Below are 21,973 nucleotides of genomic sequence, written 5' to 3' on the forward strand. Positions count from 1 at the left end.
TTTTTGTGCTCTTTTTTTTTTTTTTTCAATAACGTTTGATGTACTGTAACGTTCACACAAAGCTTCCTCCCCAGGACACCCAAACCATTAATGAAAACTAAACTGCAAAAACAGCTTGTTTGAGGCTAGCAAAGCATAACAGAGATCATTTACATACCAAAGTTATAAAGGTACAGTAGCAGAAGTGCATTTAAGTTTGATTTCGTTTGGAAAAAAAATTATTTAGCAGCTGTTTTTGCAGTAATGTTTGCTTCAGACTAACTTTGAGTAGCTTGTCGTTTTGTCCTTGTCATTTTTCAATGAATATTCATAAAGGCGTGTGAAGTACCAGAGGTCACGTGTTTGAGGAATAATCTTTCTCTATGTCTCTATAGTGTCTCTGCTGAAGGACCTGAAACACGCCAATATTGTGACTCTTCATGACATCATCCACACTCAGAAGTCTCTTACGCTCGTGTTTGAGTACTTGGTGAGTCAGTATTTCACTGCACTCTGTACACTTTTTACAGTACTCATGATCTCACACATGCAGTCATCTACACAACAGTGTAGGAGAAGATATTTGGAAACTGTAGCTTGCCAAGCTGCATGCTACTCATAATTAAAAGTAGTTAAACTAGTCAATTTTCTCTTGTGCAAACATGGTTAATGAAATTGAAATTATTTATCGATGGCATATCTTTTCTTTTAAATAACTTTCAGCCTAAAATTAAGTGATAGAGCAGTTTTATCTGGTGCAGAAAACTTAATAACTAAATTGACAACAACATCAGGACTGAATGAAAAGCTAATAATTAAATAATAAAAATGATTTAAAATCAAAATAAATCAGAATCAGAATAAAATGCTTAAACACTTAAAAATGATAAAAAAGATAAAAAATGTCATTTAAAGGATTAGTTTACTTTCCAGTTAAAATTTCATGATAATTTACTCACCCCCATGTCATCCAAGATGTTTATGTATTTCTTTCTAAAAATTACAGTTTCAGTGCAGCTTCAAAGGGCTTTAAACGATACCAGATGAGGAATAAGGGTCTTATCTAGCGAAACGATCGCTCATTTTCTAAATTTTTTTTAAATGTATATACTTTATATAAACAAATGATCGCCTTCAAGTAGTTCCACCAAAACCGCACTTCCGTATTCTTCAAAAAGCTTACGCTGATTGTCCTACAACTTCCCTATTGAACTTACGGAACGAACGTGGCGCCAGTACCGTTTTTTCCGTAAGTAGAATAGGGAAGGTGTAGGACATACAGTGTAAGCTTTTTGAAGAATACGGAAGTGCCGTTTTGGCGGAACCACTTGAAGGCGATCATTTGTGTTTATAAAGTATATACATTTAATTTTTTTTTTTTTTTTAGAAAATGACCGATCGTTTCGCTAGATAAGACCCTTATTCCTCATCTGGTATCGTTTAAAGCCCATTGAAGCTGCACTAAAACTGTAATTTTTACCTTGAACCATTTGGAGACCATTGAAGTCCACTATATGGAGAAAAATCCTCGAATGTTTTCCTCAAAAACCTTCAATTCTTTTCGACTGAAGAAAGAAGGACATGGACATCTTAGATGACATGGGGGTCAGTAAATTATCAGGAAATTTTAATTTAAAAGTGGACTAATCCTTTAATGTCATTCATTGATCATGAACCTTGACCATGCAAAACTGTTGTTAAATTATTGAAATAAGTACGTGTTAAAAATATTTATCGCAATTAACACAGCATCCGTTTTTTCCATCATAATTTGGCTAGAGTTACATTATATGATCACGCTCTTATTTTTGTTTGTTCATCTAGTCCAGGGATGGGCAACTGGCGGCCCGTTATGTGTTTAAATACGGCCTGCTGGATCACTCGGATGATCAATTTTAAAACATTTGAAATGTAAAGATTACGTTCAGATTATAATGTTAATACTAAATCAATCCAGGAGAGGTTGCTATTTCCAACCGATCCCCGTATTAACAGCAGTGAAGGATGTGCACGCTAATGTGAAAGTTTACTAAAATTAGCAAAAATAAATGAAATATTAACAATAAAAATCGTGTTTTCACCATCCATTCGGAATGGTTAACGGATTATCTTTTTACCAAGTTCAAGGGGTCACCCATATGTTTGGTTTGTTTGGAAATGAAATGTAAATTGCCATTACACCACTGCACTGCTCACAAAATCCGCTTTCCACCGTCGGGCCGAACGGAATGGTAAGGAATGGTTCCAGTTGTATTTCCACTTGAGCCTGGTACAGCACGGCATGATTACAAACCGTTCTCCGCCCGGAATTAGCCAACCGTACCGAACCGTTCTGCTAGAATGCGACGTAGTGACGTCGCCACTCAGGATCGGTCACTTGTCTGTTGCCTGGCTGCCAGTTTCTCTGTAGCTTGCTAAACATGATATTTGAGCAATGTGAACACAAATTAATCACACAATTAAAAGAAATAACTGATCATCCTCCATAACGCGATCACTATTTACATCGCATATCATGTGTAAACTCTTGCGTTAATTAATACATTAATTATACATTGATTTCCCTTAATAAAAAGTAAATTGAGAAAGACGGTGTAAAAGGTCCAAGTGTGGATTAGTAATTTGGCCCCTTGGTATGAAGGAGAAAAAAATGTTGGCCCTCGTCTCTATCAAAGTTGCCCATCCCTGATCTAGTCTTTTATGACTTCCTTTATCTCCCAGGATAAAGACCTGAAACAGTACCTAGATGACTGTGGAAACTGCATTCATATGCACAATGTCAAGGTATGATTTCTTTGACAAATGTCTTTCATTTCTGTTTCTCATAATCATTGTACTGCACATGGCAATCAGAGATGGTGTACTTAATTATTCACCTGTGTGTGTATTTTTCCCCTCTCAGCTCTTCCTGTTTCAGCTGTTGCGAGGTCTGAACTACTGTCACAGACGTAAAGTCCTTCACCGAGACCTCAAGCCTCAAAATCTCCTGATCAACGACCGCGGGGAGCTGAAGCTGGCTGACTTTGGTCTGTAACATACAAACCTGGTTTTACTAAATCATTCTTGCTCTCATTGTTTTCTCATGGTTTGTGCTCTGTGGGTGGTGTAGCCTAGTGGTTAATAAAAACCAGCTGCCCACTTACCAACTCCAAACACTTAAACTCAGTTTGCTCCAGTTGCATTGTCTCTAATCATTGTCATGTAAAATGTAAAGTTGGCTAAAAGCTTCTAGTGTACTAAACGTCTGGTAGGACATAAGTAGAGTTGATGCATAATATCTTGTAAAGCTATACAAAGCTTGCTGAAACTGGCCAAAGCTCTTTTAAATTTGGTTTTTGTTTGGTCTTCAGGTCTGGCACGAGCAAAGTCGATTCCCACCAAGACCTACTCCAATGAGGTGGTGACCCTCTGGTACCGCCCCCCTGACATCCTGTTGGGCAGCACGGATTATTCCACTCAGATTGACATGTGGTGAGCATTCACCTGGTGATTTATATTACTTAGTGTATAGTTTATTTGTTTATTTGTGGTATCATTGTTATTTTTTGGTATTATTTATATACTTTTGTAGTATTTCTTAATATTTTGTTTTAGTATTGTAATGTGCTTTTGTCATTTTTATCTATTTTTTTATGTTTATATATAGCTTCAATTAATTTTTATTTCAGTTTTTGTATTAGTAATTTTAATTTTATATAATACAGTTGAGTTTGTCAAGTTTGAGATATATATATATATATATAATTAAATTAACCTATTAAAAATTCTATAAAAATAAACTAAAGCTAAATAGACATATTTAAAAAAATATATATAATAAAATATAACAAAAATGAAAAAAGTACATAATAGAATTATCAGAACTTAAACTAAGTTTAAATTGAATTAGCTTTTATTTTTATATTTTCAGTTTTCAAAGTATTAATAAATACTGTAATAGTATATTAATTATACTAAAATAACACTTGCGATTTAAAAAGATTTTTTTTATGACCCTTCTACCTACACCCTAAAAAATGAAAATTACCCCATGATTTACTCAACCTCAAGCCATCCTAGGTGTATATGACTATCTTCTTTCAGACGAACACAATATATATTTAAAATATATATAGAGATATATTTAAAAATATCCTTGCTCCTCCCAAGCCTTATAATGGTTGTGAAGGGGGGGGGCGACATTTTGAAACCCCCTAAAAAATGCATTCATCCATCATAAAAGAAATCCATACAGCTCCAGTGGGTTAATAAAGGCCTTCTGAAGCGAAGTGATGAGTTTTTGTAAGAAAAATATCCATATTTAAAATGTTATTATCTATAATAACTAGCTTCCAGCAGATGCTCGTATGCATCAATTTGCAGTGGAAGAGTAAATCCTGACCTGAGGCATGATGCAATGACAAACACGGAAGCGCAGAGGATAGAGCAAAACAAAACACCAGTCACAAATTAGAAGTCTAAAACAATAATTTTAAAAGAGAAATGTCAGAGGATTTCGATATAAGAGAAGAGGAGCTTGAGTTTGTTGCACAGCCCTATTTGTTTAAACCGCGAGAGGCGTCTAAGCTTACGATACTCCTACATCCTGCGTCATATATCACGTCAGGGGTTACTCATTTGGCGCAAGTCGACTTGTGCAGTATTCGTACAGTTGTCTGCCAGAAGCTGGTTATTTGAATTTATAGTTTTAAATATGGACATTTTTCTTATAAAATGCATCGCTTCGCTTCAGAAGGCCTTTATTAACCACCTGGAGCCGATTGTGTTTGTCTGAAAGAAGATAGTCATATACACCTAAGATGGCTTGAGGGTGAGTAAATCATGGGATAATTTTCATTTTTGGGTGACCTATCCCTTTAATTCAGTTCAGCTTGTGAAACAAAGTGCACACTTTGGTTAAAATGATTTCTTTTACTGTGGTGCTGTAGATTGAAATAGCAGTGCAGGAAACACTAAATGAGGCTCTCTGTTTTACTGTGGTATAATCAGTGCACACTCTTATGTCATTGCTTCTGTGGGGGTGAACATGTATTGAGTTATAATGTCTCTCATTGCAGGGGTGTTGGCTGTATCTTCTACGAGATGTCTACAGGTCGACCGTTGTTCCCAGGATCAACGGTGGAGGAGGAGCTGCACTTTATCTTCAAACTGCTTGGTACTGCTCTCTCTCTCCCACTCCTCCTCTCTCACTCTGCTCTTTCTGGCTCTAGATCTGACAGTTTGTCTCTGTATGTGTCACTGTGATATTTATAAACCCTCCTGTGTCTTTTCATAGGTACGCCCACAGAGGAGACCTGGCCCGGAATAACCTCTAACGAGGAATTCATCTCCTATAACTACCCCCGATACCGCCCTGACTGTCTCCACAACCACACTCCACGGTAACAGCTGTCCTCTGGGCCTGATGCCTGAAACGATCACCGCTCCTGTTGTAAAAACAAATGACATGCTGTCGGAGGTCATTTATTGAACTTGCCATTTCTCTCTTGCAGATTGGACAATGATGGGGTTGAACTTCTGTCGAAACTGCTGCAGGTGATTGTTGTTATTAAAATAGAAATGTTAAAGGATTAGTTCACTTCAGAATGAAAATTACCTGATAATTTACTCACCCCCATGTCATCCAAGATGTTTGTCTTTCTTTCTTCAGTTGAAAAGAAATTAAGGTTTTTGAGGAAAACATTCTCCATATAGTAGACTTCACTGGGGTTCAACGGGTTGAAGGTCCAAATTGCAGTTTCAGTGCAGCTTCAAAGGGCTCTACACGATCCCAGACGAGGAATAAGGGTCTTATCCAGCGAAACGCTCGTCTTGTGCTTCTCTGCGATGCGCCACGCATTACGAAATCACGTTGTAAAGGTCATGTGTGACGTAGACGGAAGTACCAAGCAAGTGTTTACAAAGCGAACGTGCAAAGACTAAGTCAAACGGCCTTTACCAAAAAAGGTAAAACAACAATGTCGGACGATTTTGAAGTTGGAGGAGAAAATCAGATTTTTTCATCCTATCTTCTGCCCTCGTCACGCGTGACCTTTCCAACGTGATTACGTAATGCGTGGCGCATCGCATCACAGTGCAAGATGAGCATTTGTGGTTAAAAAGTATATAATTTTTACTTTTTTTGGAAAATGACAGATTGTTTCGCTAGCTAAGCCCCTTATTCCTCGTCTGGGATTATGTAGAGCCCTTTGAAGCTGCACTAAAACTGCAATTTGAACCTTCAACCTGTTGGTAACTGTTGAAGTCCACTATATGGATAAAAATCCTGGAAAATTTCTTTTCGACTGCAGAAAGAAAGACATCTTGGATGACATCGGAGTGAGTAAATTGTCAGGAAATTTGAATTCTGAAGTGAACTAAGCCTTTAAAGTTAAAGTTAGTCCCACCGCAAACTCACCCCATTAGTTGAGCCAATGTTGGTCAGGAAATCTGGAAATCACACCTACGAATGCCTTGCTTACAACTGTTGTGATACAGTCAAATCTTGCCAATACTCAGTGCCATAATTCAGTGCTAGTTAACGTTAGTGTGATTGCCTGAAATAAGAATAGATTTGAAGTATTGGATATATTGAGATGTTCTTGAGGGTCAACTCCCCTTCCCGGTAAAAATAGCTTCCTCAAAAATGTTTTAGGAGCAGATCAGTGCTGTGCAATCTTGTGTTCAGGTCTCTCACTCCATTTTGATATAGAACGCCCACTAGTGATAATTTAATCAATTCCTGATGAAGGACAAAATAACAAAATAAAGTTACTAAGTAATAGTTACTAACACTGGACTGTTTTTCAGTTTGAGGGAAAGAAACGGATCTCAGCAGAGGAAGCCATGAGACACCCATACTTCCACTGCCTGGGAGAGAGAATACTCACACTGCCAGACAGTGAGTTCACGTACACACACAACCTCACACACGCATTCATCTTCTACCACAGAGAAGATTTATGATGGTGCCAGATAACAGATGCATGTGCGCGCACACACCTCACACTGACAGATAGAATTATTAAAGTGCCAGACAGAAGTCTCACACATACACACTTTAGTTTGAAAGACGTTTAATTCCACCGAGCCTGTATGAGCTGTTCTGTATTTGCACTGAATCAAGTCGGTGTGTGTTGAAATAAGCTTACACAGATACTCTGACCCTTACCGTTATATCTCAGCCCTTGTTTCAGTTCAGCGTGTTAAAGTAACTGTTGAATTTCTCCCTGCCAGCTACATCAATATTTGCACTTCAAGAAATTCAGCTGGAGAAGGAGCCAGGAATGAGGACGAACTCTCTGTCAGAATCAGGTAAAACCAGAGTGCCGATGATTCATGATGATAGTTTTGAGCTTCATCCATCAGTCTACTTTGTGTTTGTGACCTCTCTATGTGTGCAGCAGCACGTCAACTGGCATTACTCTTAAACTATCAATTACTCTCAAACAGTCAGAATTGTTACAGTCTTGTGAAAATCTGGCCGACATTCATCTTAATCTGGACAAGAACCATCTACTTATACAGCAAGACAGGAAAGGGCTGTAAAGTGACCAACCATGTTTTTATGTGACATTTGATTATAATTCTGGAGTCTGAAATCAGACAAAAATTGGGTTGGGATTCAAAAACCATTCCATTGTTCAAAAAATACTGTGAATGAGTTTGGTGATGGTTCTTGAACGTCTGTATTCTTATGCCGATAAAATATTCTGTTTGTTTTCTGCACCACTAATCTGAATCTAAGAATCGATAATGGAAATTGTTAAAGGGATAGATCACCCAAAAATGTAAATTCCCTCATGGCGTTCCAAACCTGTATGACTTTCTTTTCATATGCTGAACACAAAATATTTTGAAAAATGTTGGTAACTAAACAGTTTAATTTCCCATTGACTTCCATTGTATGAACAAAAATAAATTGAAGCCAATGGCAAACGAAACTGGTTATCAACTTTCTTCAAAATATCTTTTGTGTTCAGCAGATGAAAGAAAGTCATACAGGTTTAGAATCTGCTTTCAAGCATTTAAGCAGAAGCCTTTAGATTTAAACTTATTTTCACAAGCACTCTTCTGCGTGAGCATTTGAGCGTGTGGTTAAAAACTACCCTAGAGCGCCATCTGCTGTTAAAAACTAAGCTCAGAATCGATTCAAGAGAGAATCGCAATGCATTCGGAAAATCTCAGAATCGATCCAGAATCATTTCTCGATTTATTACAACGATTTATTGTCCCAGCCCTACCGTAGAACCGGGCCTGCCTGTATAATTCGCTCTTTCTCTTCTGAATCAGTTTCTGATATTCAAACATATATGGCTGAATTAAACCAATATTTCCACTTGCCATTGTGTAGTGTTTACTACAGTACAGTTGACCGAGTGGATCAGGTAGTCTGAGCTCGTGTGATTGAGTGGAGGCAGGGGCCAATTTGCATATTCATGAGTCCACGTATACTAAATAAAGCAAGGGTGTAGATTTGCATTCAAGCTATTTTAAGGCATGAAGAAATTATTTTCACAAGAAAAAATGTTTAAATATGTTGTTGTGATTATCAAAGATTAGTTTTAAGGGATAAAATTATTGATTGCAGGGGGACTTTAATGTGTAAACCTGTGTATCTTCTCTGACTGCCTCATTTTGTTCTGCTATACGCCTAGTATTAAGATTCATGTCAGGTGTTTCGATCACAAATAGCAATATATTTGTTATGGCCCAAAATGGATCTTAATATCTCTTTCTCTTTGTTCTTCACATCTATCCTTTTCACTTTAATATCCATCCACATTTTTAAGTTTATTTCTCGTGTAGACTCATTAAGGCACATTTATGATGAAGGTGATGTTTTATACATTCTCAGGAGTAAGTTCTTGTTAAGCTCCATGTATTATGCAGCTCATTCAGTGCTAACTTTGTTCTCTGCTCTGTCTTTCCCACGGTCTCTGTCTCTTCTCTCCCCCTGCCTATTTGTATGTGCTTTGATGTGTGTTATTTTTATTTATTTATTTTTGCTGTATACCACCGCTTCACTGCACTCCAGAGCTTTTGCAAAGATGTCTAAGGTTCCGGCATACCTTAGGTACATATTTGTCGCCCTCCTCTCAATGCAGGAGGACACAAACAACAAAACTGCATTTCTTCCCTTGAGTTTCCTGTTCATCTGTACTTACTGTCCAGTCGTACCCCACAGGAATTACATAATAATATCTGAATCACTCCTCAGATATTTCAAAAAGACATTTTCTCTCTGAACAGAGTACATACTGTAGGTAGACTTGAAGATGTCATTGACTCATGCACAGCTTGAAATTAGAAATAAATCAGTTATTAGGAGCATCTGTCACATGCATAAGTGAAATAAAAAGGATATACAGGCAATATGTTGCACCAGCAGATCACAATACATTGACACTTACACTAACATTGGTGTTATTTTTGAGCAAAGATCCCATACTAACTACATACTTCCAGTAGTTTAGTTATATGTTAAGTTTGCTGAAATCAACCTCTCTTAGCTGTCACCTTTTTCTTTTTCTGTGTAAGCCCATCACAATTAAAATGTGCACTTTTACTGCCCATTTTGGCAATCCGCATGATGTGCATGCCAAAGCCAGGGTTGCCGTGTTGGTTTTCAGCAAATGGGTCAAACATTTGAAAAATGTGGGATTTTCCCATTGATTGTTGAATGAAACATAAACAGAATGTTTTCACTTAACAACATTGGCAATTTATGTGCTGAGGTTATGTGTAATTCAGTTGAGAAAAAGGTAATGAGACATTCATCCTCATTAAGCATCTAGGTTCATAGACAGGTTCTCCTGTGATATTTAGTTTGAAAAATCTCATCCTCCACTCATGCCTCATAAATATTCAGTTCACGAATTGATGAAGCTGTCAGGCCAGAGCTTATAATAATTCAACCTTTATACAGAGTTTATACAAAGTCGATTCTAAATATGACTATTAATCCATGAGCCGAAAGTCCCGGTTCAGTGTTAAAATCACTGATGGAAATGCCAAACGTTGGTGTCGTGACAGTAAAGACATTTATAATGTTACAAAAAATCCAAAAAGAATCCTGAAAAAAATATATATCATGGTTTCCACAAAAATATTAATCAGTTTCAACACTGATAATAATAAGAAATGTTTCTTGAGCAGCAAATCAGCATATTAGAATGATTTCTGAAGGATCATGTGACACTGAAGACTGGAGTAATGATGCTAAAAATTCAGCTTTGCGTTACAGGAATAAATTATATTTTAAAATATATTCAAATAGGAAACAGTTATTTCAAATTGCAATAATTTTTCATATTATTACTGTTTTACTGAATATTTGATCAAATAAATGCAATATTGGTCAGTTTACGTGACTTCTTTCAAAAACATTAAAAAAATCTTAAATGGAAATCTTGACCACAAACTTTTGAATGGTATTTTCATGGACTTACCATGAGCTCCAAAGTTAAGTATGGTTTATATTGTGATAATGACCATTTGGTTGTACGTTATCCTGTTTATTAACTGGCTTCTTACCAAATAAAGTAATACTAGACATATTGACTTGAGTTGAAATATTCTAAAAGATGAGTACAAGAGGCATGAAACTAGATTAACCAATCAGAATTGATTATTCAACAGTTCTTTTAAATACTCAATGATTTAAGCAGAAGCCATAAGTCTTACATTTTTAAAAATTGTATTTTTATTACTCAATCTGCAGTAAAGTACTACTCTACCCACAATCCTTAAACAAGATCTACCAATCAGAGAAGTTGGCAAGCAGGGATGTGGTGAGTCTTGGAGGCTAGTGAGGTGTCCAGCAAGGAAATTCATTTAAAAATACATGCTGATTAGATTATAGCATTCACAGTGCATTATGAGATGAGTAGTTAATTCATTCTTTGATAAGACAGACTGAAAACAGACTCTCTTTTCTGCCTATGAATATTAAAAGTGTAGGGAGATGTAAATCAGAGCCAGAGAGGGAAATAAAGTGATATGGGTAATTTCTCAGTGAGTTAAATTCTCCGTAAGAATTTTATTTGTCTGGTCTTTAACTGAGCTTGACATCAGTCATAGTTTAAAGGGTTAGTTCACCCAAAAATGAAAATGCTGTCATTAATTACTCACCCTCATATCGTTTCAAACCCATAAGACCTTTGTTCAACTTCGTAACACAAATTAAGATATTTTTGATGAAATCCGAGACCTTTCTGACCCTCGCATAGACTGCAATGTAATTACCACTTTCAAGGTCCAGAAAGGTAGTAAAGACATCGTTAAAATAGTCCATGTGACTTAACCTTAATGTTATGAAGCAACGAGAATACTTTTTGTGTGCAAAAAACAAACAAAAATAATGACTTCTTCAACAATTTCTTCTGTGTCAGTGTCTGAAATTGTCACGTTGTAAACAGTGCAGCGCTTCCATGTTTACGTCCGGCTCAGTATTGGCACCACACGCATGCATCTGAATAGAAGAAATTGTTAAATAAAGTTGTTATTTTTGGGGGGGTTTGTGCACAAAAAGTATTCTCATCACTTCATAACATTAAGATTGAACCACTGTTGTCACATGGACAATTTTAACAATGTCTTTATGACCTTTCTGGGCCTTGAAATTGGTAATTACGTTGCCGTCTATAAGGGGGTCAGAAAGCTCTCGTATTTCGTCAAAAATATCTTAATTTGTGTTCTGAAGTTGAACGAAGGTCTTACGGGTGTGGAATGACATGAGGGTGAGTAATTAATGACTGAATTTTCATTCTTGGGTGAACTAACCCTTTAAGCCTAGTGCGTGGATTGCATTGGACATTGGAGTTTGAATGTATATCACCTTCGCAGAGAGAGCATAATGTAGAAACAGAGGTGAGGAGCTTGCTGTGTGAATACCCCTCTTTCCTCACCAAATAAGAAAACAGCCCAGGCTTCTCTAGAGCTTTAAACTGAGCATGTGTGGGTGGCTGTGTGTTTGGGTGCACGTTGACATGTATTTGGGTTTGGTAAGCTCGCCTACTCTCATGCCCAGTTCTCTAAATGAAGTGAGCGCTGATTTTCTCTCTCTGTCCCTCTTGTGACCCTTTATACCCTCTGACGGTCCTTCCGAGTGCATTCATGCTCAATGTTGCATGCAGCCACTGAACGGCATCTATGTAGCCTAAACGTCCTCCTCTTCTTTTTCTCCAGTCAACAGCATATCTCAACGGCAGAGTCTGCTCTTCTGAGGGCACGTGGGGCGACTCGGGACGGGGAAGATGGACGATGTACGGAGAGGACGCGTTGAGACGTTTCCTGTCGCGAAGATGAAGGGATATCTGTTTTTCATTTCTCCGTCTGAGTCATTCGCTAGTCCTGTGGCATTATGTGTTTAGAAGGGGTCACTGTAGTTGTTTACATGAAGAGGCTGAGGATGTTGATTTGTGTACTTGTTTTCTTTGTTTCAAATGACGATGCACTCCCCCTTCCCTGTACACATTACAAACATGTTCTTCCTGTTTGCTGTACCTTCTCAACGTGGTTGCGTCAATCCAGCCGCTGTAATCAATCAGACGCAGAATGTTATTGGATGACCTGCTTGAGTGCATAGACGTCATCCTTTGACTGAAACAATTCAACCTGTTTTATTTGCAATACTTCTCAATTGTAATGTAAAAGGAAGGCCAGTTTATGAAGGAACATGTCATGAATGCTGTTAATATCCATCAAGAAGAAGCCAAGTCTCTCTAGTCTTCCAGAATAATAGTCCTCTTCATTAGTGTCATCAGCCCTCCCATCCAAAGATGAACATTTAGTACTATGCCAACACAATGGTTCTCCAATCATCATCATCATCATCATCAACAACCATAATTGGTTATTTGTATCCATCATAACATTGACTGTATGTCAACTTTTGTTTTTGTTTGCATAATCATTTCACTTTTAAGTTGTTGTTGTTTACATGTTTTTTTTTTTGTTTTTTTTTGCCATGCAATACAGTTTGATAATCTAGAATACGGTTTCACCAAAGACCCCCATGCCGTCGTTCTTTCCCTCTTGGTTTGACTTTTATTGAGCTTCCAATTCCATCATCATGTTCAAGTGAACCCTCAATCAGCTACACTGTGTCAAGGACAAATTGTTTTGTGCAAAGCAACTTATAATGTTTGTGTTGCATTAAGGAAAGCCTCCGATAGTCTCAACGCATTTCCTGCGGATACCTAGTTCAAGCCTTGTTGATAAATCTTCCATTACCGCAGCTCTTTGGGCTGTCACTCTGGCTGAAAACCGAGCTGAATTCTACGTCGGTTCAGTCAGGGCGATGAGAACTCATAATGGGATGCCCGGGCGCATGCGGAGAACCGGTCGACTTGTATAGGGCTCAGGTTTCTGTCACTCTGCAGAACAGCTGAGTGCAGTGGATAATGTTCTGCATCTCGCCCCGGTTGTTCATACTCTGCAGGGTTTGGAGCGCATTGGTGTCGTGTAACACGCCGCAAATTTAAAACGCTACCATCCCCTGGCATGTACGAATCAGGGCCTCTCTGCACAATGTCTGTCCCACAAATGTGATTATTGGGTGGGGGGGGGGAAAAAAAAGTCCAGGTGATATTTTACACCAAAATCAAAAGAGAGAAATAATACATTTTATTTTGCTTAAAGAAAATAAAACCTATTTTTAGGACCATTCATATTTTTTTTGTTTTGCATTGTGACATTATTTTCATTGCCAATTAATCCCCGAATTCTTATTCCTTTAATGTAAAAATATTATTTAAATCATATCTGCATAACTTGCAACATTTTATACAAGTGTATTTAATATATTGTATTTTTTTAAAAGCATATCTATATATCTGTTATACCCTCTTTGCTGATGTACATAATTTCACAGCAACTTCTTACTGTAATACAGCAGAATTTTCTGTATTAGGAGAGTGACTAAAACATCCAGGCGCATTGCAGTAATTAGGGTGGAAATGTACTTAATTGTCAAATAATAATGATATTAAATGTCTAAAAAATAATGTCACCATGGAAAAGACAAAAAAGTTCCTAAAATAGAAGCTTAAAGGTTTTTATGCAAAATATAATGTCTTATTTTATTTTCTCTTTATTTTAGGGTGAAATGAGAGACTGGTTTTTTTTTCACCCCATTAGAGCTGAATGCAGAGACGTTTAAAGGGATAGTTCACACACAAATGAAAATTATCCCATGAAGTCACCCTCAAGCCATCCTAGGTGTATATGACTATCTTCTTTCAGACAAACACAATTGGAGATATAATTAAAAATATCCTGGCTCCTCCAAGCTTTATAATGGTGGTGAATGGGGGGCGTGATTTTAAAGCCCACAAAAAATAATTTTTCCATTATAAAAACATAATCCATACGGCTCCAGGGGGATAATAAAGGCATTTTGAAGTGAAGCGAAAAATATCCATATTTAAAACTTTATAAATTCAAGTTGACTTGCACCACAAGAGTAAGAGTGAAGCGATGTATGACGCAGGATGTAAGAGTATCATAAGCTTAGATGCCTCTTGCGGTTCAAACAAATATGGCTGTGCAACTCAAGCTCCTCTTATATCGAAATTCTCCGACATTTCTCTTTAAAAATGATTGTTTTAGACTTGTAATTCGTGACCGGTGTTTTGTTTTGCTCTATCCTCTGCATCTCCACGTTCGTCATTGCGTCATGCGTCGGGTCAGAGGTGAAATCAATGTGTACGGCCGTCTGCCGTAAGATAGTTATTATAGTTAATAATAATAATAATAATAAATATGGATATTTTTCTTACAAAAACCCATTGCTTCGCTTCAGAAGGCCTGGAGCTGTATGGATTATTTTTAGGATGGATTTTTGGCTTCAAACCCCCCCATTCACAGTCATTATAAAGCTTGGAGGAGCCAGGATATTTTTAAATAAATCTCGGATTGTGTTAATCTGAAAGAAGATACATATACACCTAGGATGGCTTGAGAGTAAATCATAGGATAATTTTCATTTTTGGGTGAGCTATCCCTTTAAGACTTGATGTTAGTGATGATATTTTAATAAATATATAATTTTTTACAAATTAATTCAAGCAATCCCAAAACGCTTGGTCTGGTGATAGATTGTGACTCCCCTTCGTCCCTGCTGGAGATGAGCTGTGAATACCTGTGCTGCATATGTGTGTGTATGAGAGAGGGGAATGCAGTCTTGCATGGCAGTGTTGTAAAGTTGAAGACTGTGGTACTTTGTAAATAGCCTTAGAATGTTTTTTTTGCAGATCAGAGGTGTGGAGAGTGCAATGAGAAGATCCTCCTAATAATGTATAATTTTTAAAGCAAAGAAGAATATCATTTTTGTTATACTTATCATTGATGACATTGTTCATTGTGTTCTCTCTCTTTTTTGTAATATGTAGTAACCAGACGTTACTACCATAGGAGACTCATGTGGTTGTAGATATTTGGTTTCGATGTTTGTTAGTTCATAAGGATGAAAACGGCTCATCTAACATAAAGCTTTCATCTGGAATGCGGATGGATTACGGTGAAACGGCTTCAGTGGATAAATGTGGTCGTGAGGAAGCCAACCGTTCATTACTGCGCAATAATTGCTAAATTTACGCAATAATTTTTTTTTTTAATACCAAAACCATCTTGATTTGAAAAGGATTTGATACTGATTTCGGTAAGCATTGCATGCAGTTAAATATATAAAAAGCAAACAATGCCAGAAATTGTCATGCAAAAACTCAAGGCTGTTTTATTGCCCATTTTATGAGGAATTTGATATGATTGCAGGTGAAATGCTTTTATACATGGAGACACTTTGAGCCAATATGGACTTCATACGGTTTTCAGTATGTTTCTTTTGTACAACTCAACCTTTTTGAACGGGCATTTTATGCTAAACAAAACTTGATAATTGATCAGTACAGTATTATTTTCTTTAGCTTTTTTATTTTGCAATTGTATACACTAAAAGAGCCCAAAGTTTGAGGATTCTCAGCCATTTTACTGCTCTTCTGCAGTTGGCGTTTGTCCATATGTGAAGGCAAGAAGCGAGCGAGAAGGTCTGCTGTTATATAAATATATTAAAAGCAGTTTAAACACACATTAAGCAATACTCACTGTTAATGTACATTTCACATCTCATGGATATCTAATGCAGGAAATCCTCTCAGATAGCCATAGTATATTTTCTGATTGACAGTAAGTATGCATATATGAGTGGTCACTTTGTTTGAGTCTAGAAATGTTAACCACAAATAACAGTTGTTTGATGCAATGTTTTTTGTTTTTAATCTTTGAGTTCTTAATTGCAATAGTCAGTCTTTTCACCCAAGAATATGTGGTTCAGAAGTATGTTGAAATGGAAAACCTTTACCAATAATTACAATACACAACAATGGCTGACTGTTTCTTCATGTTGCTTGTATGAATGCTCATTTGCAACCAATTCTGTCGATTATAAAGCAGGAAGTGGATGCAGAAGATTGGCACAAACAAGCTGTAAAACATTCAGGTGGAACAGAACAAATGTGAATAATTTTTGCTGGCAATATAATCAATGTCTCAAACTTGAATTTTGTTTTACTTTTTTTTTTAACTCGTATTTAAATGTAATAATATTCATATTAGTGCTGTCAAATCGATTAATCGCAATTAATCGCATCTCACAAAGTTAAAAGTTTGTAAATGTATATTATGTGTGTGTGTGCATATGTATACATGTGTATATATATATAGACACACACACACATATATATATATATATATATATATATATATATATATACAAACTTTTACATTAGATGCGATTAATCACGATTAATCGATTTGACAGCACTAATTTATACATTGTTTATGTGTCCATTACATATTAAAAATAATTCCATATATATACATATATAAACCCAAATCCACACACAATCAGATCAGCCACAACAGTATCTTGAAAAGGTTTATAATATTGACTAGTACATTAATGACAATTAGTGACTTAACAGGTCACTCACTCTAACAAGTCCTTTGTCAGCGTGTGGATTTCTTTTAAAATAACCAGAAAACCCAATAAACAAACTATAAAATCTCAACTTATATCACCGATAGTTGGACACATTCATATTTCACAACTAAAGATGGCTTAATATTGACTAGGTATATGTTTTTATGTGTTCAGGCACCTCTACAAAATGTATGTGCAAATCCAAGAGGTATAAACAAACCTGGTTTTGGAGCAACTTTGAAATGTGCCTTTCAGATTCAGTAAAAAAATAATAATAATACAGGTATGAAAAATGAATCATTTTGTTATGAACAGTTTCTTTTGCATTGTGAACAGTTGATAAATCAAATAACCAAGAGAAATGGCACCAAACTGATACCAATATGACCCATCAATATGACTATAAACATAAGTTTGAGGAAGGGTTTATATTTTTAATTGTTATCCTTGAAGGAAATCATACATTTATGATTACATACACGGCTCATAGTGACCACAGTTGAGCTCCAGGATGAAGCTGAAAAGTGACACGAACTCACGATTTTATTTTGTATTATTATTTAAAATCCATATAATGCCCCTCCATTGTGCATTGACAATATTTTCGTGATGTTCTTAGCAGCCATATATTTAAAATGAGAATTTCAAATTTGATCTGTGTTCTTTCTTTGACATAAATCAATGTGGTTCTTTCTCATTTCAAGATTTCTAAGAAGTAAATATGCGCCTCTTGTATTATACAGCAGCTTGGTTTGTTGACTGCTTTTCAGCTTTTGCTATTGGTCAATGCCAAAGTTATCCGAAGCCTTGCATGGGTTGGTGTTTAATTTTTCCAAGGAATGTTATAATGCTGACACCCTGCTTTGTGTTTCTTACTGAGCCAGTTTCACTGCAGAGAATTACTGTTATAATAAAACCCACATACTTATATCCCCAGTATTCCCAGACTCATCTTTAAAAATGTTATTATTCAGTTCATTTATTGTATCAAAGATATACAATTAAATAAAAGTATGTACATTTCTGAATAATCATTTGTATCATGTCCTATTTTTTATGCCTTCTATGGGTCTATAAAAGCTATTTGTAAGCGTTGTGGTGCTCTTGTGAACGTGCGTCGGAGACTGATACTGAAGAGAGGAAATTGTTGAATAAAGTCGTTATTTTGTTTTTTGGCCCACAAAAAGTATTCCCGTCGCTTCATAACATTAAGGTTGAACCACTGTAGTCACATGAACTGTTTTAAATATGTCTTTAGTACCTTTCTTGGCATTGAAAGTGTAAATTAACTTGCTGTCAAAGGAGGCCTCACTGAGCCATCGGATTTTACCAAAAATATCTTAATTTGTGTTTCGAAGATGAACGAAGGTCTTACGGGTGTGGAACGACATGAGGGTGAGTAATAAATGACAGAATTTTCATTTTTGGGTGAACTAACCCTTGAACATCATCAAGTTTCTAGTGATGCGGTTTCTGTGATAGATTATTTTGCCTGGTGAATCTTCACTGTCAGCCTCTGAAGGCTGTGATCGACTCTTCAGGTCTGCTTTCAAGATGGCGCCGCTCGCATCTTCCACACGTGAATTGTTCAGTGAGGCAGTTCGGGCTGTTTTGGAAACGTGGCCGGTGCTGCAAGTTAGTAAATTCATAACATTACATTCCGAAAAATATATTATTCGTAGAATATTATTAGGCAATCTTCAGTTTGAGCCGAATTTTATTTAGTAATCATAAATATGACTGCTAACAGATTAGCATGTTAGCACTGCAAAGTATAAACAAGAAGTTAATATATTACAATAAACATATATGTACCCTTTAAGTCTTCTTGTATGGATATTTTGTCTAGCTGCACAGGAATTGCGATTATGCGCAGCTCGATTTGATCTTCCTCCCGGGAGTGGCTGCACCTACTTCTGATTTATAGATGTAATGGATTGAGAAATTAACGAGCTCAGTGTTTTCTCACAGATCGCGGTCGATAATGGTTTTGGTGGAGCTTATAGTCAGCAGAAAGCGGAGTGGATGGTGGACGCGCTGCAGCAGTATTTCATCGACAACGGTCAGAGCTGTCAAATGATTCCCTCTAACACTTTATAGGATGTTTTCTGATGTCAACTTACAGCAAACCCCGTTTGTGCTCCCCACAGATGAGCTGCAGCAGGATGAAGTGGAGGATTTCATCTCAGAGCTGATGAACAATGAATTCGACACTGTGGTGGATGATGGCAGCTTGCCTCAGGTTTGCTTTGTCTATGAATATATTAGAATTACATATGCTTACAGATGGTAAATATGTATGTTTGTGAAACTCTTCTGGTCTTGGCTCTTGCTCAGGTGGCACAGAAGGTGTGTGTGATGTTCCAGCAGTGTCAGCAGGGCAAACTGACGGAGGTCAGAGAGCAGATCAACCAGCTCGTTGAGAAGAAGAGCGCTGGGAGGGCAAAGGCCACACCTGCCAAAACACCTGATGATGATGATGATGAGTGTGAAGATGAAGAGGTACAGTACATATATATACATACACACACACACACATATAAAAATAAGGATTATAGGCCTTTTTTATTATTATTTGACCTAATAAAAATATATATATTTATGTGTGTAATTAGCCTATAAGAATTATACACTTGCATTTAAAACCCAAGCAAATTTTTTTCATAAAAATGGTTGACTTTACTTAAGATACACATAAATTGTAAGAATATGACTAATACTGATGAATAAACATATAACAGTCCCAAACTAGTTTAAGGTTACCATGTTAAGGAAACAAAAGTTACCATGGTAAAATACACAATACTAGCATGAACTGTTAATGAAAGATATGGAAACTGCTGCTGATGAATACGATTTAACATCATACCTGCATACAAATCCTTCCCAGCTAACACACAAAGTACCAGTTAAGTGATTTATTGGTACTTTTTGGTAATTTCATGGCTTAATAATTGACAACATAACTGTGACGTTGCATGCTCGTAATTGCGATATACATGGCTTGTCACCGCAATTGAAGAGTGCGCGCTACGAGCACAGTATAACAGCTGACAGGACAGGAAAATTTGATTTTCTGAGGCGAGAGACTTTTTTTTTAGTAGTCACAAGTTACGAAAAATAACATTAAAATGATGACACTGATATGTAGCCTGACATCTCATCTGACCGCAAATACTGAATCAGGACAACGCGTTTTTCTCAGGCACTCTTAAAGGGGTGGTTGATTATGATTTCACTTTTTTAACTTTAGTTAGTGTGTAATGTTGCTGTTTGAGCATAAACAACATCTGCAAAGTTACGACGCTCAAAGTTCAATGCAAAGCGAGATATTTTCTTTTACAGAAATCACTTTTTAAGGACTACAACAAACGACTGGTAGGGACTACAACGAGCTTCTTCCTGGGTTAGTGACGTCACTAACCCTAAAATTTACATAAACCCTGCCCCCAAGAGCACACAACAAAGGGGGTGAGGGCATGTTGAGCTGCTTTAGAGAAGAGGAAGAGTTGTTGTGGTAGAGTGTTGTTACCATGCCGTCATTTTACGCCGGACTGCTTCACAAACGAGGGTCAATTCAATTGGATTTGCAGCTTAACATGACGGCACATGCTAGTCGATGAGTTGAATCAACTCCACAGCAACTACATAAATTTATCCACTAACCATTCAGAAACGTCCAGTTTCTTTCTAAAAGTTGTAACTTCTTCCTGAGTCTCTCCATCAGTGTCCAACTCCGGTTTGAACAATGTAAGGCTGAACACCGTTACTGACAATCCTCATTTTAGCTGTGTGAGATTCTCCAGCTTTGTTGTTGTTGAGCAACCGAAGCGTGAGCTGTTAAAGCTCCGCCCTCTTCTGGAAAGGGGTCTGGGAGAAGCAGCTCATTTTTATTTAAAGGGACACACACAAGCTATAATAAATGATCTGTGGGGTATTTTGAGCTGAAACTTCACAGACACATTCTGGAAACACCAGAGACTTATATTACATCTTGTAAAAGGGGCATTATAGGTCCTCTTTAAACTGTGTCTGACAGAAATGTCAACCTCTTTCAAAATAAAAGTCTTGCATCAGTTTTTTTGAGAGCTTGCATCAGAAAAACAAATGTTTGTTGTTGTTGTTTCTTTGACGGCACACTCCACAACCCAATTCAGAAACACTGTAGTACAGCACGTATCGCATGCAATTGCCCCCATTAAGAATGAATAACCTCACTGGTTGTTTTTCTCTCAGGCTATGGAGTGTGATGGAGGTGCAGAAGGACCTTCAGTGAACGGCGCAGCAGTGAAGGAGCAGCTTCCACCGGCCACGAGTCACGAGGAACAGGATGACGGATGGACGGTTGTACGCAGAAAGAAGTAGCAGGACTTAAAAGTATTAGGACTGATGAATTTCTTAATTTAAAACACATTTTAAGGACTTCTTCTACTGTGGATACTTATGTATTTGCAACCGCAACAAACTTACAAAACCTATATGTTACATCTGACTAATGTTTAAACACCTGTGCAGATCAAAACAGATGGATTACTTCACTGGACCTCTTGGGGTTTCTTTCATAAATGATTAGTTATAAGACATTATGACTATAGTCCAGTGATTTTCATTTGCATATGTTTTGTAACTGGTATGCTTTTGTGCATATACAAATATGTATATAAATTTCTATGGTCTAGTTATTTGCTACAACTCTGAATTTTCTCTTTGACTTGCTGTGTATATCCTTATTTATAATTTGCAGGTTAATGCATGAAATGGTCCTTTATCGCCCCCTTCTGTCACTGCAGTATTACTGCAACAGTAAAATGAAGTGCTGGATTTTACATATATGTAGTATTTGATTTCTTAAAACGGCTTAAAATGCACATTCTGATAAACTTTTTTAATCAATGTAAGATATAATACATCAAAATCATGAAAAAAAATTCTAATTGTTTTTCATGTTTGATTATTATTTACAATGTTTAAACATGCTACATTGTTACAGTATGATCATATTAGAATTATTTAAAAAAAAAAAAAAAAAAA

General features: G+C 36.7%; 2 protein-coding genes across 3 annotated transcripts in view; both read left to right on the forward strand.

Moving 5' to 3' along the window:
• cdk16 (cyclin-dependent kinase 16) overlaps window positions 1–17,881 on the forward strand; it is a 37,434-nt gene extending 19,553 nt beyond the window's left edge. Inside the window, exons 8-17 of one of the 2 annotated variants that reach the window (XM_051902537.1) lie at window positions 375–469; window positions 2,701–2,763; window positions 2,882–3,005; window positions 3,330–3,450; window positions 5,037–5,134; window positions 5,255–5,360; window positions 5,472–5,514; window positions 6,769–6,859; window positions 7,195–7,272; window positions 8,996–9,117. In XM_051902537.1, coding sequence (XP_051758497.1) covers window positions 375–469; window positions 2,701–2,763; window positions 2,882–3,005; window positions 3,330–3,450; window positions 5,037–5,134; window positions 5,255–5,360; window positions 5,472–5,514; window positions 6,769–6,859; window positions 7,195–7,272; window positions 8,996–9,102 — 926 coding nt within the window. In that variant the 3' untranslated portion in view covers window positions 9,103–9,117. Of the gene's footprint in view, window positions 1–374; window positions 470–2,700; window positions 2,764–2,881; window positions 3,006–3,329; window positions 3,451–5,036; window positions 5,135–5,254; window positions 5,361–5,471; window positions 5,515–6,768; window positions 6,860–7,194; window positions 7,273–8,995; window positions 9,118–12,147 lie in introns of those variants that run through there. The other variant, XM_051902538.1, reaches the window with a different exon arrangement.
• Window positions 17,882–18,431: 550 nt separating this feature from the next.
• Window positions 18,432–21,768, forward strand: tsr2 (TSR2 ribosome maturation factor). Its single transcript, XM_051902539.1, has 5 exons — window positions 18,432–18,577; window positions 18,914–19,004; window positions 19,093–19,184; window positions 19,280–19,444; window positions 21,179–21,768. Exons 1-5 carry the CDS (start codon window positions 18,497–18,499, stop codon window positions 21,305–21,307), a joined length of 558 nt encoding a protein of 185 aa, XP_051758499.1. The 5' UTR covers window positions 18,432–18,496; the 3' UTR covers window positions 21,308–21,768.
• The last annotated feature ends 205 nt before the right edge of the window (window positions 21,769–21,973 follow it).

Source organism: Ctenopharyngodon idella, chromosome 8 (genome assembly GCF_019924925.1).
Source record: "Ctenopharyngodon idella isolate HZGC_01 chromosome 8, HZGC01, whole genome shotgun sequence".
Taxonomy (NCBI): Eukaryota; Metazoa; Chordata; class Actinopteri; order Cypriniformes; family Xenocyprididae; genus Ctenopharyngodon; species Ctenopharyngodon idella.